Below are 27,455 nucleotides of genomic sequence, written 5' to 3'. Positions count from 1 at the left end.
CAGCATGATACATATATAATATAAATTACAGAATAAAACTGTATGAAAGATTTCGGTATAATGTTGTCAACCTCAGCCTTTTACTAGTGTCAACATGTTAGTTGTTACCAGAGGTGGGCAGTAGCGCGCTACATTTTCAGTAGCGGCGCTACATTTAAGCAATTGTAGCGGTAGAAGTAGTGCCCGCTACATTTAGAGCATGTAGCGGTAGAAGTAGCGCTCGCTACATTTAGAGCATGTAGCGGTAGCGGCCACTACATTTCAAAGTAGCGTTGCCCAGCTCTGTATAAATGTATGATGGTAAGCCAAAGTTTACACCATATCATTAATTTATTCGTCTTGTTAAAATGGCCATAAATTCCGGGAAATTTTAAGGTACCTATTTAACCGGAAAGCCTCGTCTCGTCTTGGTATCGTCCCAGAATTCCTACGGAGGGCTGAAAATTGTCCTGGTATTTATTGCGAACCGGGACAGAGCCTGTTGTCTCGTCTCGGATAAAAAAAAATACCAAACACAGGAGTCTAGATATTAAAGCTGCAATATTTCAGAAAAAAATTGGACTTTTCCAGCCCAGCCTACAGCTACAGGTAGATGTTTTCCTGGATTAGCTGGCTAGGACCTAACTGGAACTCTGGCAGAAATGCCTGCCACAGTATAAAACAATTAATGTATCTGTACAAATTTTCACGCTTTTTAATTTTTTTTTTAGCTCCAATGTGACTTACATGGAAGTTAGCTTCCTACGACACAAAACAGTAGCAAGTTGTTTCATTAACTAAAGTGTTTCTAGATAGGTAATCTTAAATATCAGGTCCATCCTTTGATTAAAAACTTTGTAACATAAGAATTAGTCTAAATTACCAGTTGATCCTGGCTTATCCCAGTCTGGCTTACCTTTTTTTGCTCTGTACAGAAGACTATAAGTTGGGAAAGTCTGAGCTGTAGGTAGTATAGAAGCCCATTGCACAAATACTTGTGATATGTTCAGGGTTTTTCAGTTATTCATGGGATAGATGCCACATGCTTTTTGGTGATTTTGGTTGTCTTTCCCCATCTGACTATACTGGTATGTCTATCAGGGAAATGAAATTTCCAGTTGGGATTGCTAAAAAATTAACTGATAACTGATCAGTGCTGTACAGCTGTCATGGAATATATGTACCTTCTCAGCTGCAACAAGAGCTTTCCTTCCATTTTTGAAGCCTCAAGATTCTTGCTAGATGAATTATTTATTTCCTATCTAATTGTCAAGTGTCAACAAAAGTGCACTGTAGGGCAAGGAGATTTCAAACGTAGGGAAAAAGGTCACAAAGATGTTTTGGACTTGGCTGAAAAGTTTTGGGCTGGAGGGTCAAACAGAAACTGCTAAATTTTATAATATTTCAAATAATGTAATATCATTACTATCATTATTATTCTACAATGAACTTTAATTTGAAGTTCAAACAAACTCTTAAGTGCGCATTACACATAAGTTTTATAGCAAGCCAAAAATAAATAGACACAGGAAAGGATGAGATTGGATAAAAATTACTAAGCACTCAATTCACAGGCTCTACAAAATAGTTCCATCTCTAGGCATTGACAAAACCCCTGCAAGAAAGTAGCTGGATGTTATGGAAGCTGGCAGATTGATCTAGGTTCTGGGGGCGGCAACTGGGAAAGCTTTGTTGCCAATGTTAGATAGACATGTAGATGGTATGGCAAGGCCTTCTATTGATGACAAATGCAGGTCTGATTATGATGGGATTTGTGCGTCATTTACATACATATTCGATATGATGACTTATTTATTTTATATTTATTTTTCAGACAAGGGGGATAATACTTCTTGTTTGGTTCATTTTAGTTAGTGTGTGGATATTTATATACTTGTTTAGATTGTATGAGTGTGTACCAAGTATTTTTCCAACTATGACTGCCAAGTCTGCCAAAGTTGCTGGCCCAGCTCCTACCACTGTCAAAAATAAGCTGGGCCAGAACAGTCTGCAAAAAGTATTTGAAGCTGCTCAAAAGACTCTGGCTGTTCATTCAAAATTATGTGTCCACCTCACAAAGATTTACCATAAGGTAAGTAATACTTGTATAATTTGTTTCCAGATGCAACAACTTTTATAATTAAATATTCAATAATAATAAGAGGAGCTATGACTTTTTGTGTACCTACTCTAGTATATATATATCAAAAAGTGCTTCTCATGCTCATGAAAGATGCTTTATTGCTCACGTCTAATTAGTATCTTATTTTTATCAAATTGCTTGAGCAATAACTTACATGGTCTTCTTGTATTTCTTAATTATTCAGAATACAATTTTTTCTTCTTTTGCAGACCAACTTTGACATTTTCTTCAGTGAGTTTGTGGACCTCCTAAAGGTGTGCCTTGTTGTGGGAGAGAAGCATCCTCAAGTGGAAAGATGCCTCTCATTTGTGGCCACATTTACCACTTATGATAAAACTCTGAAAGAGGATAAAAGCAATGAGAAATCCAACCACAACAATGAGAAAGATTTGGGCAAAACTCCTGAAGAGCTGGACAAGGAGAAGGAACTTTCTTCATCATCCTCACAAGATTCCACTGTTGTGCAGCAGCAAGAAGAAGAAGAGGTTGACAATGATGTGGATGAATTTCTGATCAAAATGTTCCAGTTCCTCTTGAATGTAAGAGTAGAAACCAAAAAGCCAGTTTGCGTCCACTGTCATTCAGACTAAAATAGGTCTCAAATTTCAGATTTCACTTCATAAAGATTAAATTTTTCACAAAGATAAAGGTGGAAAGACACTACATTTAACCTGTTTGAAAGTTTTTTCTGATGAGTCTAGTTAAAGGATTTGGGAGATGTGTTTTGGTTAAATTTTTCAATTTGATAAAATGATTTGATTGTAGAAATTATGTTAGAAAATTTGCACTGAAGATATTCTAACAATTGATAAATTCACAGTTACAAATTAAATACACGATTACATTTTTTATGAAATTAAATACATGAGAAAACATTTTATTTCTAAGGTTAGGATCATTCATGAAAAATATATTTTGCAATAATTTTTATATGCTCTAAAATATTTGTTCCAGATTCATGAGGCCCAGAGCTCAGCTGTGCGTTACCGTGTATGTCAGCTTATTAACCGCATTTTGAATAGCATGGGCAAGTCAGCCAGCCTTGATGATGACCTCTTCAACACGATATATGATACCATGCTTGAGCGACTCATGGACCGCAAGCCTGCTGTCAGGGTGCAAGCTATTCATGCTCTCAACAGACTCCAGGATCCTACTAATAAAGATTGTCCTGTGATTAAAGGTCAGCTTCTTATTCTGATGTTGTGCCAGTCAGGCTATTAAAAAAAGTAATGAAGTATTGTTGGCTTTAAAAATAAATGTAATATAAATATGTATAAATTACCAGTAGCAATTTATGCATAGGTACTATTTACTAGCTGAATGAAAATTGGTTTTTCATTCATTGGGTATTTGTATTGTAACTTTTCATACAATATTTCCTTTTTTGTATTATTATTTTGACAACTTGTCACTGAATTTAAAATAATTATATATATATACTGTATTATCTCATGACTAACTATTCTGTTTATCATTTCATGCATACAGATTTCTTCCAAATTATTATCATGTTAAAGTTGTATAGTTTTATGTTCATCACAAAAATACAGTTGTGACAAATATAAACGTGCAGCCTACCGCTACCACCTGTCCATGGACCCTGCCAGTGAAGTGAGACGTGCTGCTCTCTGCTGCACAGCCCTCAACTTCCAGACTCTTCCTGATGTCCTACAGCGCACTCGAGACAAGAACAACCTCGTGCGCCGTCAGGTGGGATTACTAACTTAGGCAATGCACTAACTTCCTGATTGAATTGCCTTTCTTATACACTTGGAACTTCAAATTTTAGATCACGATAGGTCACCTGTGTAGATAAACTGCATGAATTTAACTTTAGTTTTATATCCATTTTCCGTCCTCTGTGTTTTTTATCATTGTCTTGGGAAATTTTTTGGGTCTGATGCTGAATAAATTGCTAAAAGTTAATTTAAGTTGCCCTTCTCTATAGACATTTTTGCTATCAGTGATGCATGATCATTTTTCAGGCCTACATTGTGCTGGCCCAGAAGGTACACATCAAGTCCCTTCAAATCAGTCAGCGCGTACGTCTGCTTTCTGAGGGACTTAACGACCGGAGTGATGTGGTCCGAGTTGCAGTGCAGAAAAACCTCCTCAATTCCTGGCTACGTTTTGTGAATAGCAGTGTCTTGGATCTGCTCACTTGTCTTGATGTTGAAGCTTTCACAAAGGAGGCTGAAATGGCTCTGGATGCAGTCTTCATGGATGTACCTGCTGCCACGCTCGTTCAAGGATTTGACCTCCTTGATGATGATAAATTGCTGCCCCTTGATAAGCTCAAACCAGAGAGTGCCCTATATTGGAAGAACTTGGCAAAGCACTTGAAGTGAGGCTCAGTGTACTTGGACTGTTAGTTTAGTTAACATTGTTAATTTTAAAGAACATTGTTGGTTTGTCCAGCATTTAATTACAAACTATCATACGCTCTCTGAAAGAGATGAAATCTTGTATAATTTGAAGCTGCATTTTACTCACGATCGTGTCGTTTTATTGTGAATTTGTAAAGAATTAGTGAAATGTGTGAAATGAAGTACCTATCTTTGTAAGGTTGACATAATCTATTTATCTTCTGCTTGAAGCACTAAATTCCTTCAACAACCCTTTTGGAATACATTTTTTGTGAGCGTGTGAGCTCAGAGCTGATCAACACAATTGACAATTTTCTCCTTTTGCACAGGAAAGAAGAAGCTGATGAGGAGCTTGATTTTATACTACCTGACCTGAGTGTATTCTGTCGCTACACGGAGGCATATGCTCTGAGTCCTGAAGCCGAGGTGGCAGATGAGCACGCCGCTGCTGTGCAGCTTCTCGAGCGCCAGTTTGTGCTGCAGCAACTCGTACATATCACAGCTTACTACGATCTTGCTGATGAGGTGAGCCAGTGCGCCCCAAAGTGTACAGAGCCACACCGGCAGGGAACGGTGAGCTGGCATGTAATTTGAACAATAATTTGTTATTATTTCTTGCTGGAGGGAAAACAGGTTAGGTTGGACATGGAAACATCCTAGGCTTGTTAAAAATGGTGTTGTCACATGTTAGAACACAATGTACCTGATAAATTTTCATTTAATTTGCTACGATGTAATTTTAATATTCTCACATGATGTTCATATCTCATATGACATAAACAGCAGTATTGATGCTACATTGTTATTGTTATTGATTGGCAGCTGTATTGATGATGATGTTATTGACTATCAAAGAGTTGCAGTGTTTGTTATTCATTTTGTGGGCCATCTCATCCGGTGCCACGCGTGTCTAATATTTATTGGTAAGTGGATACTAGTCTAAATCCTAAATAATGGAGTGGTTTTAATTTACGTGGTGTACATTGATTACTGAGATTTTATTCTCCAGGTTGGTCGCCGATCATTGGTACAGATGGTCCGACGGCTGCTAGTGTGCCCTAATCTGGGCGAAGCTTCCATTGCTGTTCTTGTGGAAGCATTTGGTCGTCTGTACCCGCCTGCTTCACGGGTGCAGCAGCTGGCAGAGATAATTTCAGGTCAGTCGAGGCTTCAAAAGTTAATGTTTGTGCAGATGCTGGCGAAGATTTAACAATTTATTGCAGCAATGCTTCTAGTCTCATGAAGAATTTACCTCAGTATTTCAAACCATTAGTGTTGTCAACGTCATTCTAAAGGCGTTTTGTGTCTTCTGAAGTGCGATCATGATTGGGTGTCCAATTGAAAACCTTACCAGGTGAATACTTGTCCATTATTGTGTGATTAGATTGATAAAATTTTTGTTAAATATATATGCTATCATGGAAAATAGTGCTCGACTGCTAAGTTCTGCCATTTAAAGCAAGGAAAAATTGTAAATTTGAATTTATGACTGAGGTGCTATAGAACAGCTCCATTGTAATCGTTTTAACAGAGGCACTACAAAAATCGAGAATATATATTTTTTCTATTGGCAGATTTTCGAGAGCCCGTTAGTGAAGAAATCGAAGAGGGCAATAGTGCCTCAAAGACAGCAACTGAAGAACAGCTTGAGATCGTACCCCAGCCGACCGCCATGTCTGAGGACGAGATGAGAGCCAAGAAAATTCAGGTAAATATGATGGAGGAATGACGAAACGTCAGTAGAATATTGGTGATGACTTGGGCTGAGATTGAAAAACTGTGGATGAAGTACCTATTGCAAGTGCTATGTGTTTGTACGATGTTGGCAAGGCAAATGAATTCCGCTCGAAGGTCTCCTATTTCGCTATATTTTCATTTCATTGTAGCTCTAGCATAGCCGCTCCAAGATCTGTGCACGGTACTTTCTAGAGGGAATAAATCTTATCTAAATATATGTGCAATACTCGAACCGTTTTTCTTATAAAGAAATCCATGTTTTATTCCATGTAATTTATCCTCTGGTTAAAATATGTAATTTTAAAGATATGACGAAAGATTTTCTTGTTGCCTGTTTGTCGTTCTATTTTTGAATAAAGGTACCTATTTTGAAAAAAATAAAGTTTTCTATGTGGCCAAATACTTTACTTCAAGTGGCATTGATTGCTCATGTGTTATTTTCAGTTCCGGGAAGACTTACTTCCTAAATACTTTCTTTAAATTTAATGATCCAAATTCATCTTAACACGTCATCATGAATTGGCTATAAATTGCACACTTGTTTTGACTAGTTTTGCTCTTACTTTTACCTTCAATTCATATGAATTTCTTGGCAACTACTACATCGAACAAAACCACTTCTGACTACCTTTGAACTGAAATTGTTCTGAAGTTTCATCTCAAACAAAAAGTGAAGTTAATTCATTACCATTACAGGCGGCGAAAGTTCGAGTGCAGCTGAACGAGCTGCGCGAGGCGCTCGAAGAGTGCGTTAGGAGCCTGGATCTGGACCGCGCTCAGGAGCTAAAACTGAAACTCAAGGACCTACAGTCTGAGCATGAAGCCCTCCAGCAGCAGCTCATCACACCACAACAGACACCTAAAGTTAAGGAGGTTTGTGAAATCTAGAGATTAAAATTGAACATAACTTAACAAAGGCTTCAATTGTAAATGCGGAAATAGGTAAAAATACGAGACATTTTTGACCAATTTGGTGATTTACTTTCAGAAGGAGAAAACTGATTCCAGCCCCGTTGAGACAGTCGATGCAAACCAGCAGACCACTCAGGCTCAAACTCAACAGCAGACCCAGCAGCAGGAGGAAGACCCTGTGATGCTCTCGCATTGCCTCACCATCGTCTGTGAGATGCTGCGCAATCCTGATATTAACGTCTTGTCACCCACGCTGCACTCTCTTCATGACAATCTCCTGCTGCCATGTCTCAAAAACCAGGCAAGTTTCTTCACAATACCTTTGCACGATCAGCAAGTTGATCGATTAACTTTCGTCAAATGAGGCCTTTTAATCCGGACGTTTTGATGAAATTGTGCTAATTTTTGCTTCATGATTTAAGATTTGCTAGAAAATCATTTTATTTTTATGACCGAACAAGCATTTTATTACTGGAATCGAAATCAATATTAGTTTATCTCTCCAATCATCATGTCTATTTTTGTTCTTCCCAGGATGCCTTGGTGCGTGAGATGTCGGTGCGGGCTTTGGCTCTGCTGTGCATCATCTCTCAGGATCTCGCCTGCAAGCATCTCCCACTGTTTATTCAGGTATAGTTGACTATGCTTGTATTGTACTCTTGTTGTTTGTCGTGTCGAGACTCAGGTACGTCGAGAGACTGCTCAGAAGGGAGGTGGGCAAATGACGGGAGGGACGCCCGGAAGTATGCATCCTGAAGAGGGCTGTCCCATAGGGTGGGAAGTGAGACTCTTCCCACCCTCTTATGATTATTGTCAGAATTAACCTTGAGAAGCTTATTTGAGATCTCGCGGCCTGGTCAAATCATTGACAATTATTTTATTTTTCAGATCAGTCAGGTGGACACGGAGGCTATTCAGGTTGCTGCCGTGCAGGCTGTGTTTGACTTGCTTTTGCTGCACGGTCTTGAGAACCTCAAAGGCAAACAAGAGGACCAGAGCTCGGTGCTCGAAGACGCTGATGCGATCGTCTCTGTGCTTTCCGAGGTGAATAACAGCAATTATTGAAACATCAACACTACCTACAACTTTACCTTTTGTATCAAGTAAAGTGCAGAGACAAAATGTGACCCAAATTAATGCTTTCGATCTGATAGTGTTACGGTTGAGTTATTATATATTGTGTTTTAATTAATGCAATGTCTATGTGCAGCGACTTGAGCAGGACGATGGAAAAGTTCGTAATGCCGTAGCCTTGGGGCTGTGCAAGCTCCTAAATTTCAGTCGTCTGCAGTGCCCGAAACTGTTATCCCAACTCACTTTGTTGTGGTACAACCCCCTCACTGGTACGTGCTCAATAAACTCATAATGACGCCTGTATACTGACTGCTCTACCATTACTGACTGCTCCCCCTCAGTTAATCACTAAAATACTGTTCTGCTGGCTGTATTTTGGTGATCAACTTGTTATTTGAATCAAAAGATGCTGTTGAAGTACGCTTTGTACATGATCCAAGTAAATGTCATTAAGAACCATGTATTAATTATGCTATGAGAAACATCTTGATAAATTATACATATCTTGAAGGGTTGAGGCAGCGTCTTAATTCACTAGTACCAGTTTAGGCTTGATTAGAAGAACCATATTGTGTCTGCTGTTATAAGTGCTATTAAAGCGTTCAATCTATTTTCTCTCTTTGCAGCAACATGTTTTATTTATTGCAGAAGAAGATACGCAGCTACGGCAAATGTTGGGATCGTTTTTCCCAGTTTACGCGTCTAAAGGCGGCCTTCACCAGGAGTGTGTGAGTGCCTCAATTCTTCGGACTCTACGCACTCTCTCTGAAGCCAGCCCTCGCTCGCCCTATCATGAGGTCGACCTTGATGACGTGTGCAGCTTCTTGCTGAGCATCACCAGTCCTGCCATCGTCTCCAAGGACGTTCAACAGGTGCTGTGTTATATGACTCGGAAAAACTTAAATATGGTATGTATCTTCAATTTCCTTCTGTAATGTCATTCAATTGTGATTTTCGTAAATTCGTCACAACTATCGCTCCTGGTTATATGATTGCTACATGGTTACTTCTGATGCAAGTTCATAAAATTTTGCGCCCAACAACTTAACCTCCGTAAGAAAATTTTTAAGCTGTTTTTCATGGCTTGAACACACATTTTTGCTTATAATTTTTGCAGGAAAAATGTTTTGATTGTTTTTTTGTTTTAACTGATGTGAGCAGACAAACGTACACGACGCTCTTGTGTTCACTTTGTGTGGAGAGATGCTGGCTCATCCAAACTCGAGTCTAACGCATCACCTCTGCCGTTCTCTGCGGCTGCTTAGTCTCACGCCCGACAATTACACCAACCTCAGCCAACTGCACACTCTTCTGGCAAAGCTCATGAAGGTAACTCAAATATATGGCATGTGTTATTTACATTTTCTGTAGCTGCTTCAGTCATTTTAACAAACCTTGTCCGTTCACTTTTCCTCACGTTACGAGGCATGCTAAGGAAGTTATCTTATTTTGTCTTGCTTTTTGATCCTATATTTCATTTCATACCTTGGCTTCGAAGATCCTGCCACTCTGTTTAAAGGCTGCTAATTAAAAAATATTCATATTTTTAAAGCGGTTTTTCTGCTGTGGAGTGCTCTTTTAACTTATTGAGATCACGCATAACTCGATATGATGCGTTGGAGAAAATCATTGTGCAGAACTGTATATAGATTTTGCTCATTTTGATCATTGATGAAGAATCCCTGCCGATACAGCGCTCCAAGCATCATAGAAGTACCTACATGAATTGGCATCTGTTTATAGTTGCCAATAATTAATAACTAATTTTCAAATAAAATATTCATAAGAACTTATAGATTAAACGAAATTTGCAAAGCTGCATTCCATAGTCTCCCTCGAGTTTTGATCTATGCCATGTCAATAGGTACCGTTATTCCCTATTCAAATTGTATTGCAATTCTCCTCTGACTACCTGACAGCGGGTGCGTGGTGACCGCACCCTGATGACGCCTCTGGAGAAGTTTATGCTGTCAGTCACGGAGCTTCTGAAGCGCGCTCCAGCACAGCAAGGGAGCGAGACGCCCGCGCCGGCTGACGAGTCCAAGCGTCTCAGTGCTGCTGATGGTAAGTTGCTTTCTGAGTCACAAATCTAGTCGCAATTTATTAATGGTTGTTCAAATTTAATGTTGTATTAACGGTTATTTTCATTATATTTTACGTGTTCACATACTCTGAATTCGTAAGAACGTTGCCGTCTGGTACTTTTCTTTATCGGAATATGAATTGACTATGTTTAATATTGTCGGTGTATGTATGTTTTCCGAAAATTTTAGATATAGTGCTGAGACGGCGGTTTTATTCATTTATCAAGACAGATAACCGAAATGTGTTTTTTCTTCAAATCTTTGAAATAAATTTTAAAATCAAAAGAAATTATTTTTTCCGCTACTTATCATGCCAAGTAATATTGAAGTTATAAATCTATTTATCTGTGCATTATCATAATCATATAATATATATGCATTCACTGCTTGTGTAAGCGAACGCATTTTTGATGGCTTGCCTGAACTAATGACTTCCTTTACTTATATTTTAGAGAGCTCAAGTTTGTGCAGCAAGTCTATCGACGGGACATTTGCGCGCCGCAAACGCCAACTTTACTCAACCGAGAGCCGTGCAGATTTACTTTCCAGCGAGGTATTTATAAGTTCCTGCATTTGAAATTCATTTCCCAGCCGTTTTTATGTATTCAGTTTAAATATTAACGAGTTATATTTTTATGTTTTTTTTATTGAAGAAAAGTGGTTACCCCGATGGCTCGAGGAAAATTTCAATTGCCGTTCTTAAGTGAGATCTGCTTGCCAGGTTGAGTCTGAAGTTGGAGATGCAGCCAGTCCTGAAGAGAAAGCGTCCTCCAGTGTAGATTCTCGTACAGACGTAAGTTATGAAAGTTTCACTTGAGCAAGATTTTACTTCGATTTAAGTTGAATTAGTTATTTTCGCAATTAGTAAATTGTTGTTCTGTTGATTAGATATAATCTTTTTGAACCAGAAAATTTGTCAGTGTCTGTATTTGGTGTTTTCAAATCTGTGATTTGACTTGTATACACCAGTCGAGTTTCCTTTCCATGTCAGCATAACCTGTATAAACTAAATATTTGATTACTTATTTTATTCCGTTATACGGTATTCAATACCCGCGCACTAGATATTAGATTATTAAGAACTTGACTTGGAAAAACTCTGGCTTTTGTTATTTGAGCGTCGTCAGCAACCGGACACAATTTTGTTCTTGGACTTGAGGTTCTAGTTGATGAAAATCCATGTTAATTGTATTTCCGATTAAAAATGATTAATTTCAATGAAATGGACACCTGAATTATTGAATATCTAATGATTTACAATGATATGAAACCTAATTTAGGTATAAATTGGAGGATCTACTCAAAAAGTTACCTTTTCTTCGGTTTGCACATGGACTATAAGGTACACCTGTTTCCTCCTGAATTTAAGAATGATCTCTTCAGTCTGATTTTAACTTGCAAATTATCAAATATGGTTGTCACAATCACCCCTGTAGAAAATGAAGCTTCTTAAACATAGTTGTCCCATTTTAACTCCAGTTAAATTTTATAATTGATGCAAGCTATATTCAAATGATAACGCTTAGCGTTTTACTATTTTTTTCATATTGTATAAAATGATAACCCCCTGACATAAGCACGTTTGCGATTTCATTTCTGCTTTCGTTCATGTCATAGCCGGAGAACACCGTGAAGAACGAAGAGGATGCTGCGACTGAGTCAGATACACTGGCCGTGTCCAACCAGGAGATCCAATTGTGAGTTTATTAGGCTATTAACACGTTGACTACGTATTGGTACATATGCGTACCACGAAATGTATTTCTCCAGGACGTAGTGGTACATAATTTAGGTTGCCTAAAATCGGCCAAATCCGAGAACAAAAAAAGCCAAAAAAGGCCGATAATTCAATGTATACTAGTATATTTGTAGGTTCCGCTATGAAAATTCCTTTTATTTTCTTTTTGCAGTATTTAAAATTTAATTAGGATGTACCCCTATCATAAATTTAAGCCGGCCAACGCAATTGAGAAAAACTAAATCACGGAATTTGTCCGGAAAAAATGACCGTCTGGCAACCCTGCTTAAAAAAAGTACAAAAATGAAATAATAGTACAAGATGAAGCAATCGTAGTCAACGTGTTAAAGAGTAACATTATTCTCCCCAGGTGAACACAATTTTGAAAGTTAATGGTATTCCTTTTATTTACACCTACTATTTATGCAAATAAAATCACGATTGACATTATTGATGTATATCCTGAAGACGTGTTTTTGAACAGTCAACGAACCGTTCGTTATTTTCTTGCAGGTCGGGCGAGTGGGATGACAAAGAAACAACTGTAACCGAAAAACAGTCCTCACCCGCTGCTCACAATAACACTGCAGTAGATTCTGAAGCCGTTACATCCGGCTCAACTTCTAACGCGGCGGCTCCTGTTTCTCATCCGGAGAAAAACGAAGAATTGGCTACCGACGGAAGTGAAATCGTACAAGATGCCCGGTGGGTGCATTTTAGTCGTTTTCGGTTCAGTTTTTGTTTGGAAAATGAGTGTAATCTAATTTTCAAGCGGACTTATTTATTGAATTCAAGCGGATTATTGACTATCAGTACTTTAGATTCTTGGTAGCACTGCACTATGTATATAAGAGCACAGATGGTCAGCATAAAGAGAAGACTGCAAGAGGGACAAAAACTCGTATCTTATAATGCAGAACGAACGTCAAAGTCTTGTTGAAAGTAGCCATGTATCACAATATATTAAGATACACTATTAATGATCTATTTTGTCACAAATTTAATCACGATCTCATTCAATTCGTAAATTTGAACTTTAAGGCAGTTTTCTTAACCCTTCCATCTCGTATCAATTTACCGTCGCCAATGATATTCATGGTGGTTTGGGACCGAGAAGTCCCGTCAGTCACAAGAGGGTTAATGCGATTGCACGCTTGATTAATTCATTGCATAAATGAACTTTACACAGAATTCTATCAATTTCAGTGCACGGCAAAGGAACTTGCTATTCCAAACGGCGTCGACGTATGCATTGTTAATAAATAAATGCAGAGACATTGTAGGTATAAATTCCAGTTTTTTATTAATATGTGCTTCTAATAGGAGACATCTCCTCTTAAATTTACGTGGTTGATTAACTGGTTATCTCCCGTAACTTTTCTCGCTCGATAAAATGTATTTTGCCGAAACTTAAAAGTCAAATTCCGAGTAAATCTGAATGTAGCTGCATTATGAACAAGTTATGAATATATGAATGAACATAGTTATAATATAAGAACTTATGAATGCACAGGCCACCTACTAGGCGTGCGACGAGGCACAGCTCCACTGCCAGCGAGGACAGCGCCACGAAGCGCGTCTCTGCGGCCTGTCGACGGTCTAGACGAGCTGCTGTGAGGTCAGTCGACGCTCTCTTGATTTCCTGCTCCGTCTTATGTATTTGCGATGAACCGTTTGAAAATTTCATTCTTAAGCTTTGCCATAGCTCGTGTTTCCTCGATATCCCAGTAACTGAGCACCATTAGTTTTTTGAAAACACATAATCTATTGCTTATTCATTTGTAAACACACTTCGGTTGTACATCAATCTTTTCTCAATGATATTTTTGTAAATTATTTTATATATCTAAATTTTATAATTCTATCTTCAATCATATTTAGTTCCACGCCAATACTCTTTGCGCATGCACATTTGAATTTCGTTACTTCCGATTACCTTGAAGTAAAAATGCATGTTAAGCCTTCTCAGCTCTTTCTTCTCTCGTCATGCGATCAATACTTCCTATTGCCAATCCTGTGCCAAAAATTGCCGAGCTCTGCCTGTCTCTGCGGGCTCGAGCTAAAAATGCTGGAGTTCGCCATCAGTTAATGGGATGAAATTGTAATGAAAACTCGACTGAGGCCGTACTTTTGGAAGTGTATGACTCTTAAATATAACTTATTTTGGGGATTAGGTATTCGCTTGCTGACACGTCCACCGATGAAGAAATCGCAACCACTTCGGAGCCGGCTGTCTCCAGCAAACGAAGCGCGACTCAAAAATCGGCGGACAACCGCAAGGCCAGAATAACGTCAACCCATCAGAGCGAAGGCAAGAATTCTTTATAATTATTTTTGGTTGATGAAACTTTACATGGAGTTTGTGTGACAAAGGCTTCGAATAAAAAAATTGCTATAGGAGAATGAATTTCCATCACCAAGAGAACCCATGTCTGTTGAAGGTCTGTTCAAAACAAGTTCTAAATTTCTGCTTGGATACAATGAATTGAAAATGAACATCTTACATTCACTGCATCCTTATATCTTTACAAGCATGATCCAGAATTTGAACTTTGTATTGTTGCTTACACCGTCTCGCATAACCAGAGAGCAACTCAGCCCAAAGCAGCGGCAGTAGCTCTTCGCCAGTGCGTCCTGCCGTCAAGAGGCTACGGAGAACTAAAAATCTTCCCTCGTCGTAAGTTCAAAAAGACAGTTTTATTATCGGTACAAATGTGGGCTACTGAGGGGAATATAACGTGTATTAACATTACCTCGTCATGGATATATAGCTCAATACTTATATGACACAAAATTTGAAAGCATTTTCCCTCCTGCCAGCCGATTCGTTTATATGTCGTGATGAATATTATTTGAAAACTTTTTTTATGCCTGTACCAATAAAAAAATCCTCAGAGGTCAATAAACTATAATTCAACGAATGGGTAATTGGTCGACAACCTTGTAAGCTTTACATGCATGCAGTAAGGTTGATGATTTCCTCACAGAAGTGCAAGCCCTGCCAGCAGTTCGATCAGCACGCGATCTTCCCGCTCGTCCAACGCATCAACGGATGCCAGTAATCGCCGTTCTCAACGCTCGTAAGTCACGCTTTACTGTCATCGAGTTGAAGCTTAATCCATTGAATTGATGTTCCTTGAAACCGTTTGAACGTCGAAGCTCATTTCTTTTGTGGCAGTCATTACGCTCGATCATTTCTTAATGCCTGGACCATTTACCGGTTTCTTGTCGTTCTTCTGTCGGTTAATAGAAATTTTATTTTCAGGACAAACGAGTCGAGTCAAGCAAGCTCAGGTCGCTCAACTCGCTCGACCCGACTTCGTTGACATTCCAGTGGTGAAAAGTAATGCTGAGGATACTGTTGAGGACAATTCAATTCGCGATCCTTTGCGACACTGATCCTATGCATAGCATCTTTCCCGTTGTCTAATTTAACTTTATTCTATTGTGTAATTTATTCAAGATTATTTTAAACAGTTTTTCGATTATCTTAAACTTCCATTAGGCTTTCAAGATTCGACTTTTTTTTCGAAGAAATTTCGAGTTAGCATATTTCAGTATTTGAATCAAAGTGTAAGATTGCGAACCACGTGCAAATAATCGGTTTTTAACACTTAAATTTTAATGAATAAACCTTTATTGGAACGTTTATCTCGCGTTTTAATTTCACAGCGTCGGAACTGTAGCATACCGGCCTTGATCATTCATTTACGAAGAGCTGAATTTAATTTCATTTTTAAAGGTGTCGAAGACTAATGACGTTCGAAGCATATCTTAGTTCGATCGCCGTCAAAGAGGAAATTAATTTTTTGTTATTCATAATAGGGGTTTAATGGAAAAGTATATACATCATTCATTATATCCAAGTACAGTTTCTACTAATTCAAGAAATTGACAAGGTGTTGGGAATACTGAAGAACAGCTGTCAATACGGATAATACTCCACGATTGATCTGTAACAGTGGCCTTATTAATCTTAACTGAAATGTTGAACTCTTCACAATATTGAACAAACTTGTATCTTTATTAGCTCTTGCAGTTCCAACAACCATGAACAATGATACGAATGACTAAATGTCTTCAAAGAACGAACAAGATTTAATCCATTGGGAAAATCATTTTTATTTACGGTGATCAACGACAGGAAGGACTCGCGAATTTTAGAATAAATCAATTCCATGAGCACGCGATTAGTGCCAAAATATCTTGCTCATTAGGAAATCTCGTTCCTCGTTCACGATTGACGTTATAAACCATTCCGCATCTGGACAATAATGATGAAGATGACAATCGGAAAAATGAGGTACAGTACGGTGATGGTGCATGAGCGATATAATTAGGCTAAGAAGCTTGAAAAATCGGGAAAAAATGAGTCTGCTATATCTTAGCAACATTCGAGAACAAAATTGATGGCAACCTGCTTCGTCATCAAGAAATGATAAAGAACTATAGTTACTTAGAAATGAAATGTATGAATGTTGACATAGCCTGTTGAGCCAGTCAAGATAGGTAATACGGAAGCAATAGAATAAAATGTGGCAGCAAGGAATTAATGTTATTTAGTTTCAACGCCGAACGATAAAAAAAGGTACCAACCTAACACCTAATACCCTTGCAATTATTAACAATTCATAAATTTAACATTAATAGAGGGTAATACTCTCAACATCTTACGAATTTTTTTAGAAACAAACAACAATTGTCTGCAGAGACTTGCGAGTAGCATTATAAAGCACTGGGGAAACGATCTCGCCCACAATCGTTCGGCTTGCGCAAGTACGCTACGAGATAAATTGGCTTGTGCACTATTCTCAAACGCATAGAAAGATCTCTTTCCTATTCTGAATATATTGTGATAAACTCTAAATGACGAGTAAAATATAATTCTTCGGTAATACTTAACACTATGTACATAATCACGGTAACACGTCCCTACCAGTAACCAACCATATGAGAGTCAAGACGAAATTTAAAGTTTGTGTGTACAAGAACTATTATCGACGTACATTCTCAAAATTCAACTCTTCAGAGTACTGATCGTTGTAGGTTTGTAATGAGATTAGGAAATATCGAGAATATTCCGAGAAATTTTAACATTTATGAATTAGTCTCGATCAATTCTCATCTTCATTGGTCTGAAATGTGTACCACCAGTGAAAGATCGAATTGTCGGGCGTACATCACATGCTAAGTTTCGGAAGATGATTGGATCTCCTTCCAACACGAAATGGAAGAGATTATTTTTCAAGAACCAACAGAGACATGCAAAACAACTGGCATCTTTATTCTGGTCTGAGAAATGGCTGCTTAAGCGATCAGCATATAACTATTTAGTAACGCTACGTTAGCCTAATTGTGAATACGATTGTGCGGTGCTTAAAATCACGATAAGTAAGCGTGCATCTACTCTACAGTCATTCCTTGAACAAGACTAGCCAAATTAAAGAACAAATTAGTCAAATCAGAGCTCAATAATTTCGTACAAACAGTTATGTGAATGCAATATATCGAAGGTTATTGATTTAAATTTTAAAATATAAGTACGAGAATTGAAGGCCACTCAGCCCCTCAACTTCTCATGGTACAGATAAATTATAATTTAAAGTAAGAGCAATGAAGATATTGGATGAAAATTCCCTCCATTGCTTGACTAAATTGCTACAAGACTTCGTTGCAACAGTGCTGCTATATTGTCATACATCGGCCAGTAGCCAATGCGAATGCAGTAGCTGGATGTGCTGCGGCAATATTTGAATAGCAAATGTCCAAATGAATACTACGTTTAATATTTACAGCATAAATTCAACAAAGTAGTGATAAACAATGACAAACTGTCTGAATTACCTATGAACAATAAGCAATTAAAAATAAGCATAATATGCAGCCACAGCAACAATTTTTACATAGGATAATTCCCGGATAGCTCCTCTGAGAAATAATTAAACGTACATCATTGTGGCTTAACATATCGCGAGAGTCAGCCGATGAGAGTACTCGAATTAAACTTCACAATTTGATTCATTTCATAAACACTGGAATTAATGTTTTCAAACGAGTATTGACGAAATCTGACACAGTCTGACGAAACACAGTCTCGTCAGATTTCGAGTGTACAGTCGAGAGTCTAAGTATGAAGGAAATTCTTTCAGCAAATTACAGTTCATATTTGTTGAAAAAATCGAAATTTTCTCATAATATTCATACCTCTAATCATCGTCTGCATTAGTAACATGATAAAAAATACAACCTGTGATGTCATGCTATGGGATGATTCTCTGACTTTTTGATGTAACATCAAATATTAAGAATTAAAGAAAAAGCAATGAACAAATTGAAAATTATACCCAGTGCTCGTAGATGTTCCAGTAAAACGGTTCTTCGTGGAAAAAACTTGTTAATTCTGATCGAGTCGTTCAAGGCTTGTTCCGCCATATTAAGTGTCCTGAAACACCCCCAAATAAAATATTGTCAATGTCATCTCTTAAAACACAATCAAGACCTTATAAACAGTGTTAGTTCTAACACTTCTGCCCTGAATTTATCAATTATTAGGGGATCAGTTATAATCATGCGGCGTAAATTCAGAGGAAAACCATTTCTTTTTTTCAGTGAATGCATGGATACCATGAAATTTCAAACCGTAAAAGTCACATAGCAAATTTACATGAAACGGCGAAAACTGGTTTCATTATAAATTATAATAATAACATATAGTAAGCGAAGTGTCAGCGTAGACGGTAAGGCCATCTGGCCTGTCGCTGATTTTGATAATCACAGAATTTTCACAGTTGCTGCTGGTATCGAACCCACAACACACCGCTCCAAATTTGGTGTTAAGAACTTTAACCCCTCGGCCACCCTGCCAGTAGTCGAGTTATACTGGTAAAAATACTGATACAATGAAGCCAAACCTTTATTTGCTACACAATACTATCAATTGGAAAAAGGTAGACTGGACATCAAGTATTTTGGTAAAATTGTTTTCCAGCATTTTTCGTCCGATACTTTTCATGTGTTTCTTTTGAATCATATTTCTACTCAGCTCTTGATATAAACTCATTTTGAAAAAGTCTATACTCGCAACTTGTCCATTAGAAAAGAAAATACAAGCAAATATTTCGACAGTGCGTGCGGTTCACGTCACACGTGAATAACGCTTCAATTGGGCCTGTGGACGAATCAACTCAGAGTCAACCGCTCAAAAATGTCATCGAACAGGCTGAGATTTTCCCGAACTAAATCCCTTAAGATAAAGTGATTCAAATAGTAGGAGCTCTCAAAAATTGAAAGGTGGCTTTCAGTGATGACAATCACACAAGGTCGCACGTTAATTTGGCGACAATTTTCATGAGTGAATGAAGATGAAGATATGCTCACTATCGCGAGCTAGAAAGAAACTTGCGGAAGATGCCAATTGGGATAAAATCATGGTTGGTTGTATCTTTAACAATATTAAACTAATTTTACTACAGATCGTGATTTTAACGTGATTGAAATCAAAACTATTCTCCGATACTATAGCAGAAGCAGATAACTAACAATGCTGGTTTAATGTCTTTTGTTTAGTAGTATAATAGGAATACATGATTAATATACAATAAGAGTACAACAATACAGACGTATTCACATAAGGCGTCAACGCCGGGATACGACGAAAGCTTGGGAAACAGTAGCTCCGCGATGATTAGATTTAACAAGTTAAGTTTTTATTGCCCATAAAAATACCATCATACTTCTACGCGGCATATCTACGGCGTTAATCAAAGTGCAAAAGCTATGTTCAGTAAAACGGCTATAAATAAACTGCTTCGATTAGAGGTTCAGATTATTGTTTGGACGCAACAATAAATTCATCACACTTGCAGTCTCTTAAATATTCAATTGTTGAACTACACGAATCTTCGCACTAACAATCTAACAACTCTGCCATGTCCTTGGTTCTTTGTTGAATATTTCCTGGCCATTGGTCCGCCTCGTGGAATGAAAAGATCACAGAAATTCTTGGTAAAATTAAACGTATACGTAGACGCTTCTAATTGCGCCAAATCATTGTACGAGACTATTAACTAAACTAACAATCACACAACATAAATGACATCATAATTAACAGATTAATAGCAATTTAATTAAAATTAATCATTCGAATGTATCACTAATCGTGTTTATTGGGAGACATGTGAACGAATTGTTTCATAAAATTTCGCCCTCGATGTTAAAATTTACACTAGATCATCCGAACCGAAAGTTTTAATTTTGCTCATTTCAAGATTAAATTAGCAATAATGGTCGGAACTTACTTAAAATTTTCTAAAAGCTTCGTAGCGGCTCTGCTGTATAACGTTATCAAATAAATAGTTTTAAAGTTATTACCGAACAACTGCCTAAAACCCTGCGTAGCCGAATAACGCCTTATAATCCAACTTCTTTGAGGTTTTGAATAGAAACGGAAACTTAAAAAGCTTGCGCAACGGAAGATTTTATGTCGTTGATCATAGTGATCAATATAGCAGCAATCCATGAGGATTATAAAATTGGTGCCAAGCATTTCTGCTCCAGATAAGCAGTCTAGTTGGGTGATCTCAAGTGGAAATACAACTTGAAGCGATCGATCTGAGATTGGATTTTTTGGATTTTTTTCGCAATTGGATTTTTTGAGGACATCGACCTGTGAATCGAAATTGAATCAAATTTTTGATGATTGAAAATTTTCACATTCAATTCTATGTTAAGGCCACGATAGACAAGTACATTATGATGAGTTAATTATATGATCGGGACAATAAAGCTTAAAAACAAATAACGTTAATAGAATCCGAGTAAACGATAACATTTGTACTGTTTAGAAGCGTTTTAAAAAATTCTGAGGACTAGATGACTTTCTATAAAATCACAAAGAATTCGCTTTAACCCTTTTAATTGATGTATATTTTGACTAGATATGGAATGAAAACATCGCTCGCATCGATCATTTCAAGCACAAAATCTAAAGTTAACAAATGCGAATGGATACCGTGTTGAAAGCGAACTAAATTAATTAAACCTGACCATGCTATCTAAAAAAAAAGATCACTGAGAAACCTAGCCACGTGCCAATAAATTTGGAGCAATAACGAAAAGAAACGAAAAAGGTATCAAGCACAAGGTTTGAGCTCTAAAATGCCTAATTATTTCGAAACTTTAGTAAGCAATGGAAACTTGAGCGAAGAAACGACACCAAAATGTTGAAATAAATTGCGCTTAGCGCAACCTTTCCTACCGGAAAGAAATGAATGGCTAGCGCAATCTAACGACGGATTTCCTAAAACAGCGACTCGCATGACTGCCTTAACTTCATCTAATCTTATAGAGAACAAGTGCAGTATAAAGGCAACAAGAACATGAGATTGACGCGTCTTACGCCATCATTTGTGGTCCAAAACTTGGGAACTCCACACAGCTTCGACTCCATAGTGCCGCCTTCCACGTTGGTGCAAAAACACGTATATTTAAGTTAATCTTAATCCCAATATCAGCCGAGACCAGCTTCTATTAATTTTTCTACGGCAGGATTCTCAAAAATTATGAAAATCTTATCAATTCAAACTAACATTTCAGCTTCTATCACAAAAAATGTCTGAACCAAGACATTCAATCCGACTTTAGAAATCTTACTTTGAAAAAAAGTGAGATCGTGACGTAATAATGATTGAAAATTACCTCAACTTCTGGTCACAAGCTACATAAATCACAACCTCATTACTGCTGCACTTAGAATCTTAATGTATAATAACTTCCATCTTCAGTTGGATACAGCAATAAACACTAGCATTCAGGACTCCAAGTTTAACCCTGGACAGCATAAGCAAATGGGAAGAAAAATGCATAGTAGATTTAGATTGTCGCCCAAAAAGATGCACGTTGGTACGCTTAAAATAAATATTAGTATAGGCTTTGCTTCGGTTGAGTTCTTGCTTGTTTTAGTTTAGAATTTCTTACATAAAAACATTAATATGCGATCAATACCGAGACGAATAAGTTGCGGAGACAATATGCAGTTCAAACTCTACAAGGAATAGGGTGCGTCACGTGTGGATACAACCGAAACCACATAAAACTTTTGTTATGGATCTTTAAAAAATGTCAACTGGGCATGCTACGTATTACGTGCTTCGATTAATCATGGATAAAAGGAAAGATTAATTTATATCTGAATAAGATAGGCGATTTCGTTGAGCGAGTTTCGTTGATTCGAAACAAGAAACTCATTATCACCATATATTGGAGTCAACACTGCACTTGTGATCAGAAAACAGGTTCAGATAATGAGCATGTTTATAAGATATCAACAATTTGTTCTGCTCAGAGCACATTTTATCCTTAGGTAGCGTCATCGATGAGGGAGCTTCCACCATCACCACCACCGTCGCTATAACAGAAGCTTGGTTTCCACTAGCAGGTGGTGGCGCTTCCACTAAACAACGGGTTTAGTGCGATATCTGAAAAAAATTCATATTAAAAATTTCATACGATAATCAACTTCCTGTAATTAATAAATCATCAAGGAAACTTCGAAAATTAATCAAACTGTTTGGAAATAAAAAAAATAACCAAAATGGAATCGAGTTAGCTTATTCTTCGCCTGAAGAGAAGCAACTGATTTGCATCTTGAGAGAATTTTAAATTATGCAAATGAGTAACTAGTGAAATTGCAAATGCATCAAAACAACAATTACACTTGCACTATGGAAAGGTATTCACTTTTGCATTCCGCACTGCTCAAGTCTGATTGCATAAAACCATGTAGCATTGTTTCCAGTCCATCACGTCAAACTGGCCAAAGAAAATTCGATTAGAGACGAGCTTATAGACCTATACATGGCCTGCACATATAGGCCTATACATCGCCTGCATGGCGATGAAGCTATATATTGCCTGCACATATAGGCCTGCATGGCGATGAAGCTATACATGGCCTGCACGAGTATTCAAAAATATGTGTGAAAATATGACAACCACTTTAATATTATTGAAGTACAAATACATGTTTCATGCAAGAGTTAACTAACACTCCAGTACATCTGTGCAATAGCAGAGAAAGCACTGGTTTAAAATTAAACCTCTGACGAGGTTCTTGAATTTTAGTCGAAAATTTATACTTGTTTCATAGGGATAGGGTATTAAAATACCAATGACTATCTCGTCAGCAGATTTATGAAACTCAACTATTTACCGTGTGAAAGTGAAATATATATCATTTTTAAAATAGGCTCTTCTATAGCGATGATTCAATTCAGGAAGAAATGATGCAATAATTGACAAGCGTAAGACAGAAAAACAGCCCTAAAAACTGCTTAAACCGAGTGCTCCCAAAAACAAGCACATGCCAAACTCATTCATATTTGAGCTGTCCCCAGACAGCCTGTAGGATAATACTACCTGAATAATAAATTGGTCACGTAATTTAAGAAGAATTACAACTAATATCTTAAAACAGGCGCTAGATATAATCAAGTAATTTCGAATACTTATCTGAGAAAATGGACATTTATATATTGAATGTTACATTTATCACAAGGCAAACATTGCGCACTTGATGTTTTACGAATGATAGAGTATTTCGAGGTAATTACTTTAGGCTTGCAGAAGAATTGACGAGATCTCGGTACAACAATGGCATAAAATTGTTCACGTGCTTGAAATTATTTCTCATTAAGTAGTTAAGAGCCGAGCGTCGTTTCCGGATGTTAGCGGTTAAATAAACGATCAGTGCCCGCTACAATTTTTATAAGTTGATTATGAGCTAGTAAAATATGAAAATAAACGAGAGCAAGTACATCTGAAAGCCGGAACAAAACAATGTGCATCATAAGGACTTTTTTCCTATAAGGAAGAAAGTTATTTTAGAACTCAGAAGTCAAAGCTCTGAAGGAAATTAGATTTGATTAAAAACATCGACTGAATTTATTTAAACTGAGTGACGTTACACTGTAAAAGCAATTAGAATTTGCGTGATTATAAAACAAGCGATATTTTTTACATGTTTACATAAAGAAATGCACCCTTTATCTTTCGTAACTATCAATTCTCCATTTCAGATAGTGCTTACAGTGCCATTTAATGCTAAATGAATACAGAGTTGTATTCGGGTATACGCTTTCAGCCCACAAGCATTTAAATGAATTCACAAAGACTCTAAAAACTGTACATGCATTAAAAATTATTGATTTATGGTAACGTATGATCTAATCGAAAGTTTTCGAAATCCTAACATACGCTTCAAAAAACAAGGAGCATCATGAAGGCTGCGGCATCCCTCACTGTGCAAAACACTGGAGGTCTCAGAGGCGGCAGACCTCAGGAAGTCCTACCTCCTGTCATTGGAAGCCTTTATAGTACCCAAAAAACGAGAGCAGAAAGACGGCGTAGCCTACGGGGAAGACCACGCGCGAGATCACGTCGATGGACTTGGCCACGCGGATAGGGTGAGGGGGGTTGTTCTTGCGTGGAGGTTGCTGTAAGAAAAAAAAATTAGATCAGTACCACTCACTGCAGTGAGTGACAAAGAGAGCATTTTCTCGTCCGTCCGTGAAGTCACGGACGGACGGACATGACGAGCACAATAGCGCCTTTTTTTCCATATATGAGAAATGCGCTAAAAACATTAATATGTGACAAATTTCAACACATTATCCATTTGATATACAAGCTCTATGGCAAAGGTCGAAATGAAAAAAAAAAAAGAGAATAAAACACACTACTGTAACTTTTATTCAAACGTACGCAATTTGATACTCGTGCAACTGTTCACAGTAGTCGCACGTTACCTTCCAACAAAACTTTACTTGATTTCATGAATAATCCTGTCGCCCATAAACTTCTTTAATTGTGGTCAACTTGTATTTTCTATTCTTAAAAAATGGTTTGTTTAGTCGGATAAAAACATAAGCGCGCGAAGTCAGTCCCAAATAAAAATACGCATTACATGTAGGTGATTAAGTAATTGATTCCAGTTATAGGACTAAGCTTAAACATAGAAAACGAATTACCTACACTTAGAATGTGCGTACCATTAAGTCTTTTCAAGTTATCAGATACGACGCAGAGTAATCACTTTGTCATCACTATGGTGGCACATCATTTTCACACGAGATGATCACATACTGAATTAACAGCCCTACGTAGAAGTGCAAGAACCTCGTTACTTCGTTAATAAATTTTTCACTTGATGTAAAAACATCAAACATCTTCATTGGAAGAAATTTATCAACGTCAACGCGTTCTTATTCGTAAATGCTATTGAAAACGAAAGAAAGTTGTCATATCAAAAAGAAGATATGCGTACACTTGTACGCAAGTATTCTCAACATAGAATAGGTACGCTATTCGTGATGTTATTACACTTCTGTACATTTTTCTTTGCGATAAAATACTCGTAATTTGAGAGCTTTGTTAAACTTCACGAAACTTAGCATTGAAGTCACCAAGTTACCTTCAGTGGATGAAATTAAGCTTTTTTAAACATTATTCTCACTATTTACACAATTTACAGTTTCAGGAAAACAACAAAAAATTTTACATTTCATGCGTTTGTAACGAATTATGGAACTTAATGTAGATAGTTAGCTTAGCATCATGTAAGAAATTTACGGTCGTGATGAAGTAGCAGATTTATTACATTTATTTTTTTTCGCCACATCTGTAATAAAAATACTTATCTTTTATTATGAAATTACACCCCATTTTCCCAAATTTATTGCTAACATGAAACTTTAATTGACCGAAAAGCGACAGGACCATATCGGTGCAAAATGCATAAAAATGCAATATTTTCATTTTTATTTATTTATTTTATTTTTACTGTCTATTTACAAGCGTCAAAGTGGTTTAACTTTTATGAATTTGTTTTTTAATCAAAATCTCCATAGACAAGTTAAACTATATTCTCAATTTTAAAAACATATCAGAGGAATCCTTGGCAAATTCATACAGGTTATTTACGCACACTGAACGACGTAGCCACTAATCATAAAATTCAACTAAATTAGCACAACATTCTCATTCCGACCAACATTTACAATTAAATATCAAAATAATGCGGGTAGCAAAAACAAACTCATTAAAGATTTGTAGCTCTATACAACATTACAAAAATAATTAGAGATAACATGTCATTATTCAACTTCCACTCAACACTTTGTTGCAATTACTCTATGCGTGGAAGGGGGTTTTGCGAATAAAATCGCATAAAAAGTAGCATGCACAATGCACATTCTGTTAGAGGTAAAGGTTTCAGTTGGCCATGTAAAAACATGCACGCACTTCGAGCGCTTAGCCCACACTGTTAAAAATATCAGACAAACGATTTCACGAAACTGAAATAATAGCATCACATAAAATCCTGTTAAATGAATCCATTAACAAAACTGTTTGTAACTGTTAATCAAGTATGGATAGGGTTGAAAAATATCTACGAAACTACATTAGACGTTACAGAGATCACTGATGTCATAAATCGATTGATGACTGAAACGTTATCTGAAATAAAAAAAAACTGTACTCTTCAAAACGGATAAAACTATAACTACTAAAATTTCATAATAGATTTCATGCAGATAACATCCAAAAATGATATAACTAAACTTATACACTGAGTGCGAAATATCTCAGTCTGTAGAATCTATAAGTGCCAATACAGTACATCTGCCGTAGAAATAGTTACCTGAAAAGTGTACTCTACTTGACTAACATCCTTTGGTTCCTGCGATAAAGGGAGAAAAATACCGGAATAATTCTCAAAAACATTTAAGCACAGCGCAGTTATACATGAAAAAAAAATCTCCCAAAAAAAGCTTATACATCGAGACACATCGACTCTTTCGATGCCTTAATGCCACTATGGTACCAACGAAAAAAAGCTAAGAAATTAAATTCTACTTATTTATTTGTGAGCTATTGACATTAATTAAACAAGACTCTCAACATATATTTAATAAAATTGAGGTTTTCAAAATTAATAACCCAAGTCACATCATGCATGACGAGTTAGCAGGCGGGACTTGTGCAGAGACGTTAACACGCACGTCGTAGGCTTTCGAATTTTCCACATCCAGCTAAATGCTGAGTGAAACATCGAGTCAATTTCATCGATAGCACCAATTAAGCACGATGAAATGCATTTAAAAGCGAGCAAGCAAGTGCTCGGACCTGTTGAGATGGTTCCCAATAGTGCCATGCATATATACGAGTTTCCCTCTATACAAGTGAGAATATGTGGATATTGTTGTTCGATATACCGGGAATGTAAAACATTTTTTAGACTCACGCAAGTCTCGGGCTCCTGTCAGCATGGAAGGAATCGTTTCGAAAATAAAATTAAAGAAGAACTTAAAAGTCCGCCAAAGAGGAGCTTTATTTCTCGGTTATCATTTATGAGCGAGTAC

General features: G+C 37.1%; 2 protein-coding genes across 2 annotated transcripts in view; one reads left to right on the top strand and one right to left on the bottom strand.

Annotated features, from left to right (window-relative positions):
- The first annotated feature begins 1,811 nt into the window (after positions 1-1,811).
- LOC108679158 (condensin complex subunit 3) lies at positions 1,812-15,685 on the top strand. Its single transcript, XM_018167742.2, has 25 exons — positions 1,812-2,071; positions 2,332-2,661; positions 3,077-3,305; positions 3,699-3,835; positions 4,111-4,469; positions 4,821-5,016; positions 5,501-5,648; positions 6,066-6,199; positions 6,925-7,101; positions 7,217-7,441; positions 7,675-7,770; positions 8,029-8,184; positions 8,351-8,483; positions 8,863-9,086; positions 9,376-9,543; positions 10,134-10,278; positions 10,751-10,851; positions 11,020-11,091; positions 11,916-11,995; positions 12,550-12,741; positions 13,550-13,654; positions 14,211-14,347; positions 14,623-14,713; positions 15,024-15,116; positions 15,302-15,685. The coding sequence occupies exons 1-25, from the start codon at positions 1,916-1,918 to the stop codon at positions 15,360-15,362; spliced, it is 3,945 nt and encodes a 1,314-aa protein (XP_018023231.1). The 5' UTR covers positions 1,812-1,915; the 3' UTR covers positions 15,363-15,685.
- Positions 15,686-15,854: 169 nt separating this feature from the next.
- LOC108679124 (glycine receptor subunit alpha-4) overlaps positions 15,855-27,455 on the bottom strand; it is a gene marked incomplete at its 5' end in the record, with an annotated part of 76,044 nt that continues 64,443 nt past the window's right edge. Inside the window, 4 exons of the mRNA XM_047881396.1 lie at positions 15,855-22,511; positions 24,412-24,527; positions 26,735-26,773; positions 27,338-27,352. Of these exons, the coding sequence (XP_047737352.1) occupies positions 22,487-22,511; positions 24,412-24,527; positions 26,735-26,773; positions 27,338-27,352 (195 nt within the window). The remainder of the gene's footprint in view (positions 22,512-24,411; positions 24,528-26,734; positions 26,774-27,337; positions 27,353-27,455) is intronic.

The sequence above is a fragment of the Hyalella azteca genome, unplaced genomic scaffold, assembly GCF_000764305.2.
Source record: "Hyalella azteca isolate HAZT.00-mixed unplaced genomic scaffold, Hazt_2.0.2 contig7818, whole genome shotgun sequence".
NCBI classification, from domain to species: domain Eukaryota; kingdom Metazoa; phylum Arthropoda; class Malacostraca; order Amphipoda; family Hyalellidae; genus Hyalella; species Hyalella azteca.
The sequence above is the reverse complement of the archived record's forward strand: the minus strand, read 5'-3'. Positions and strand labels throughout refer to the sequence as shown.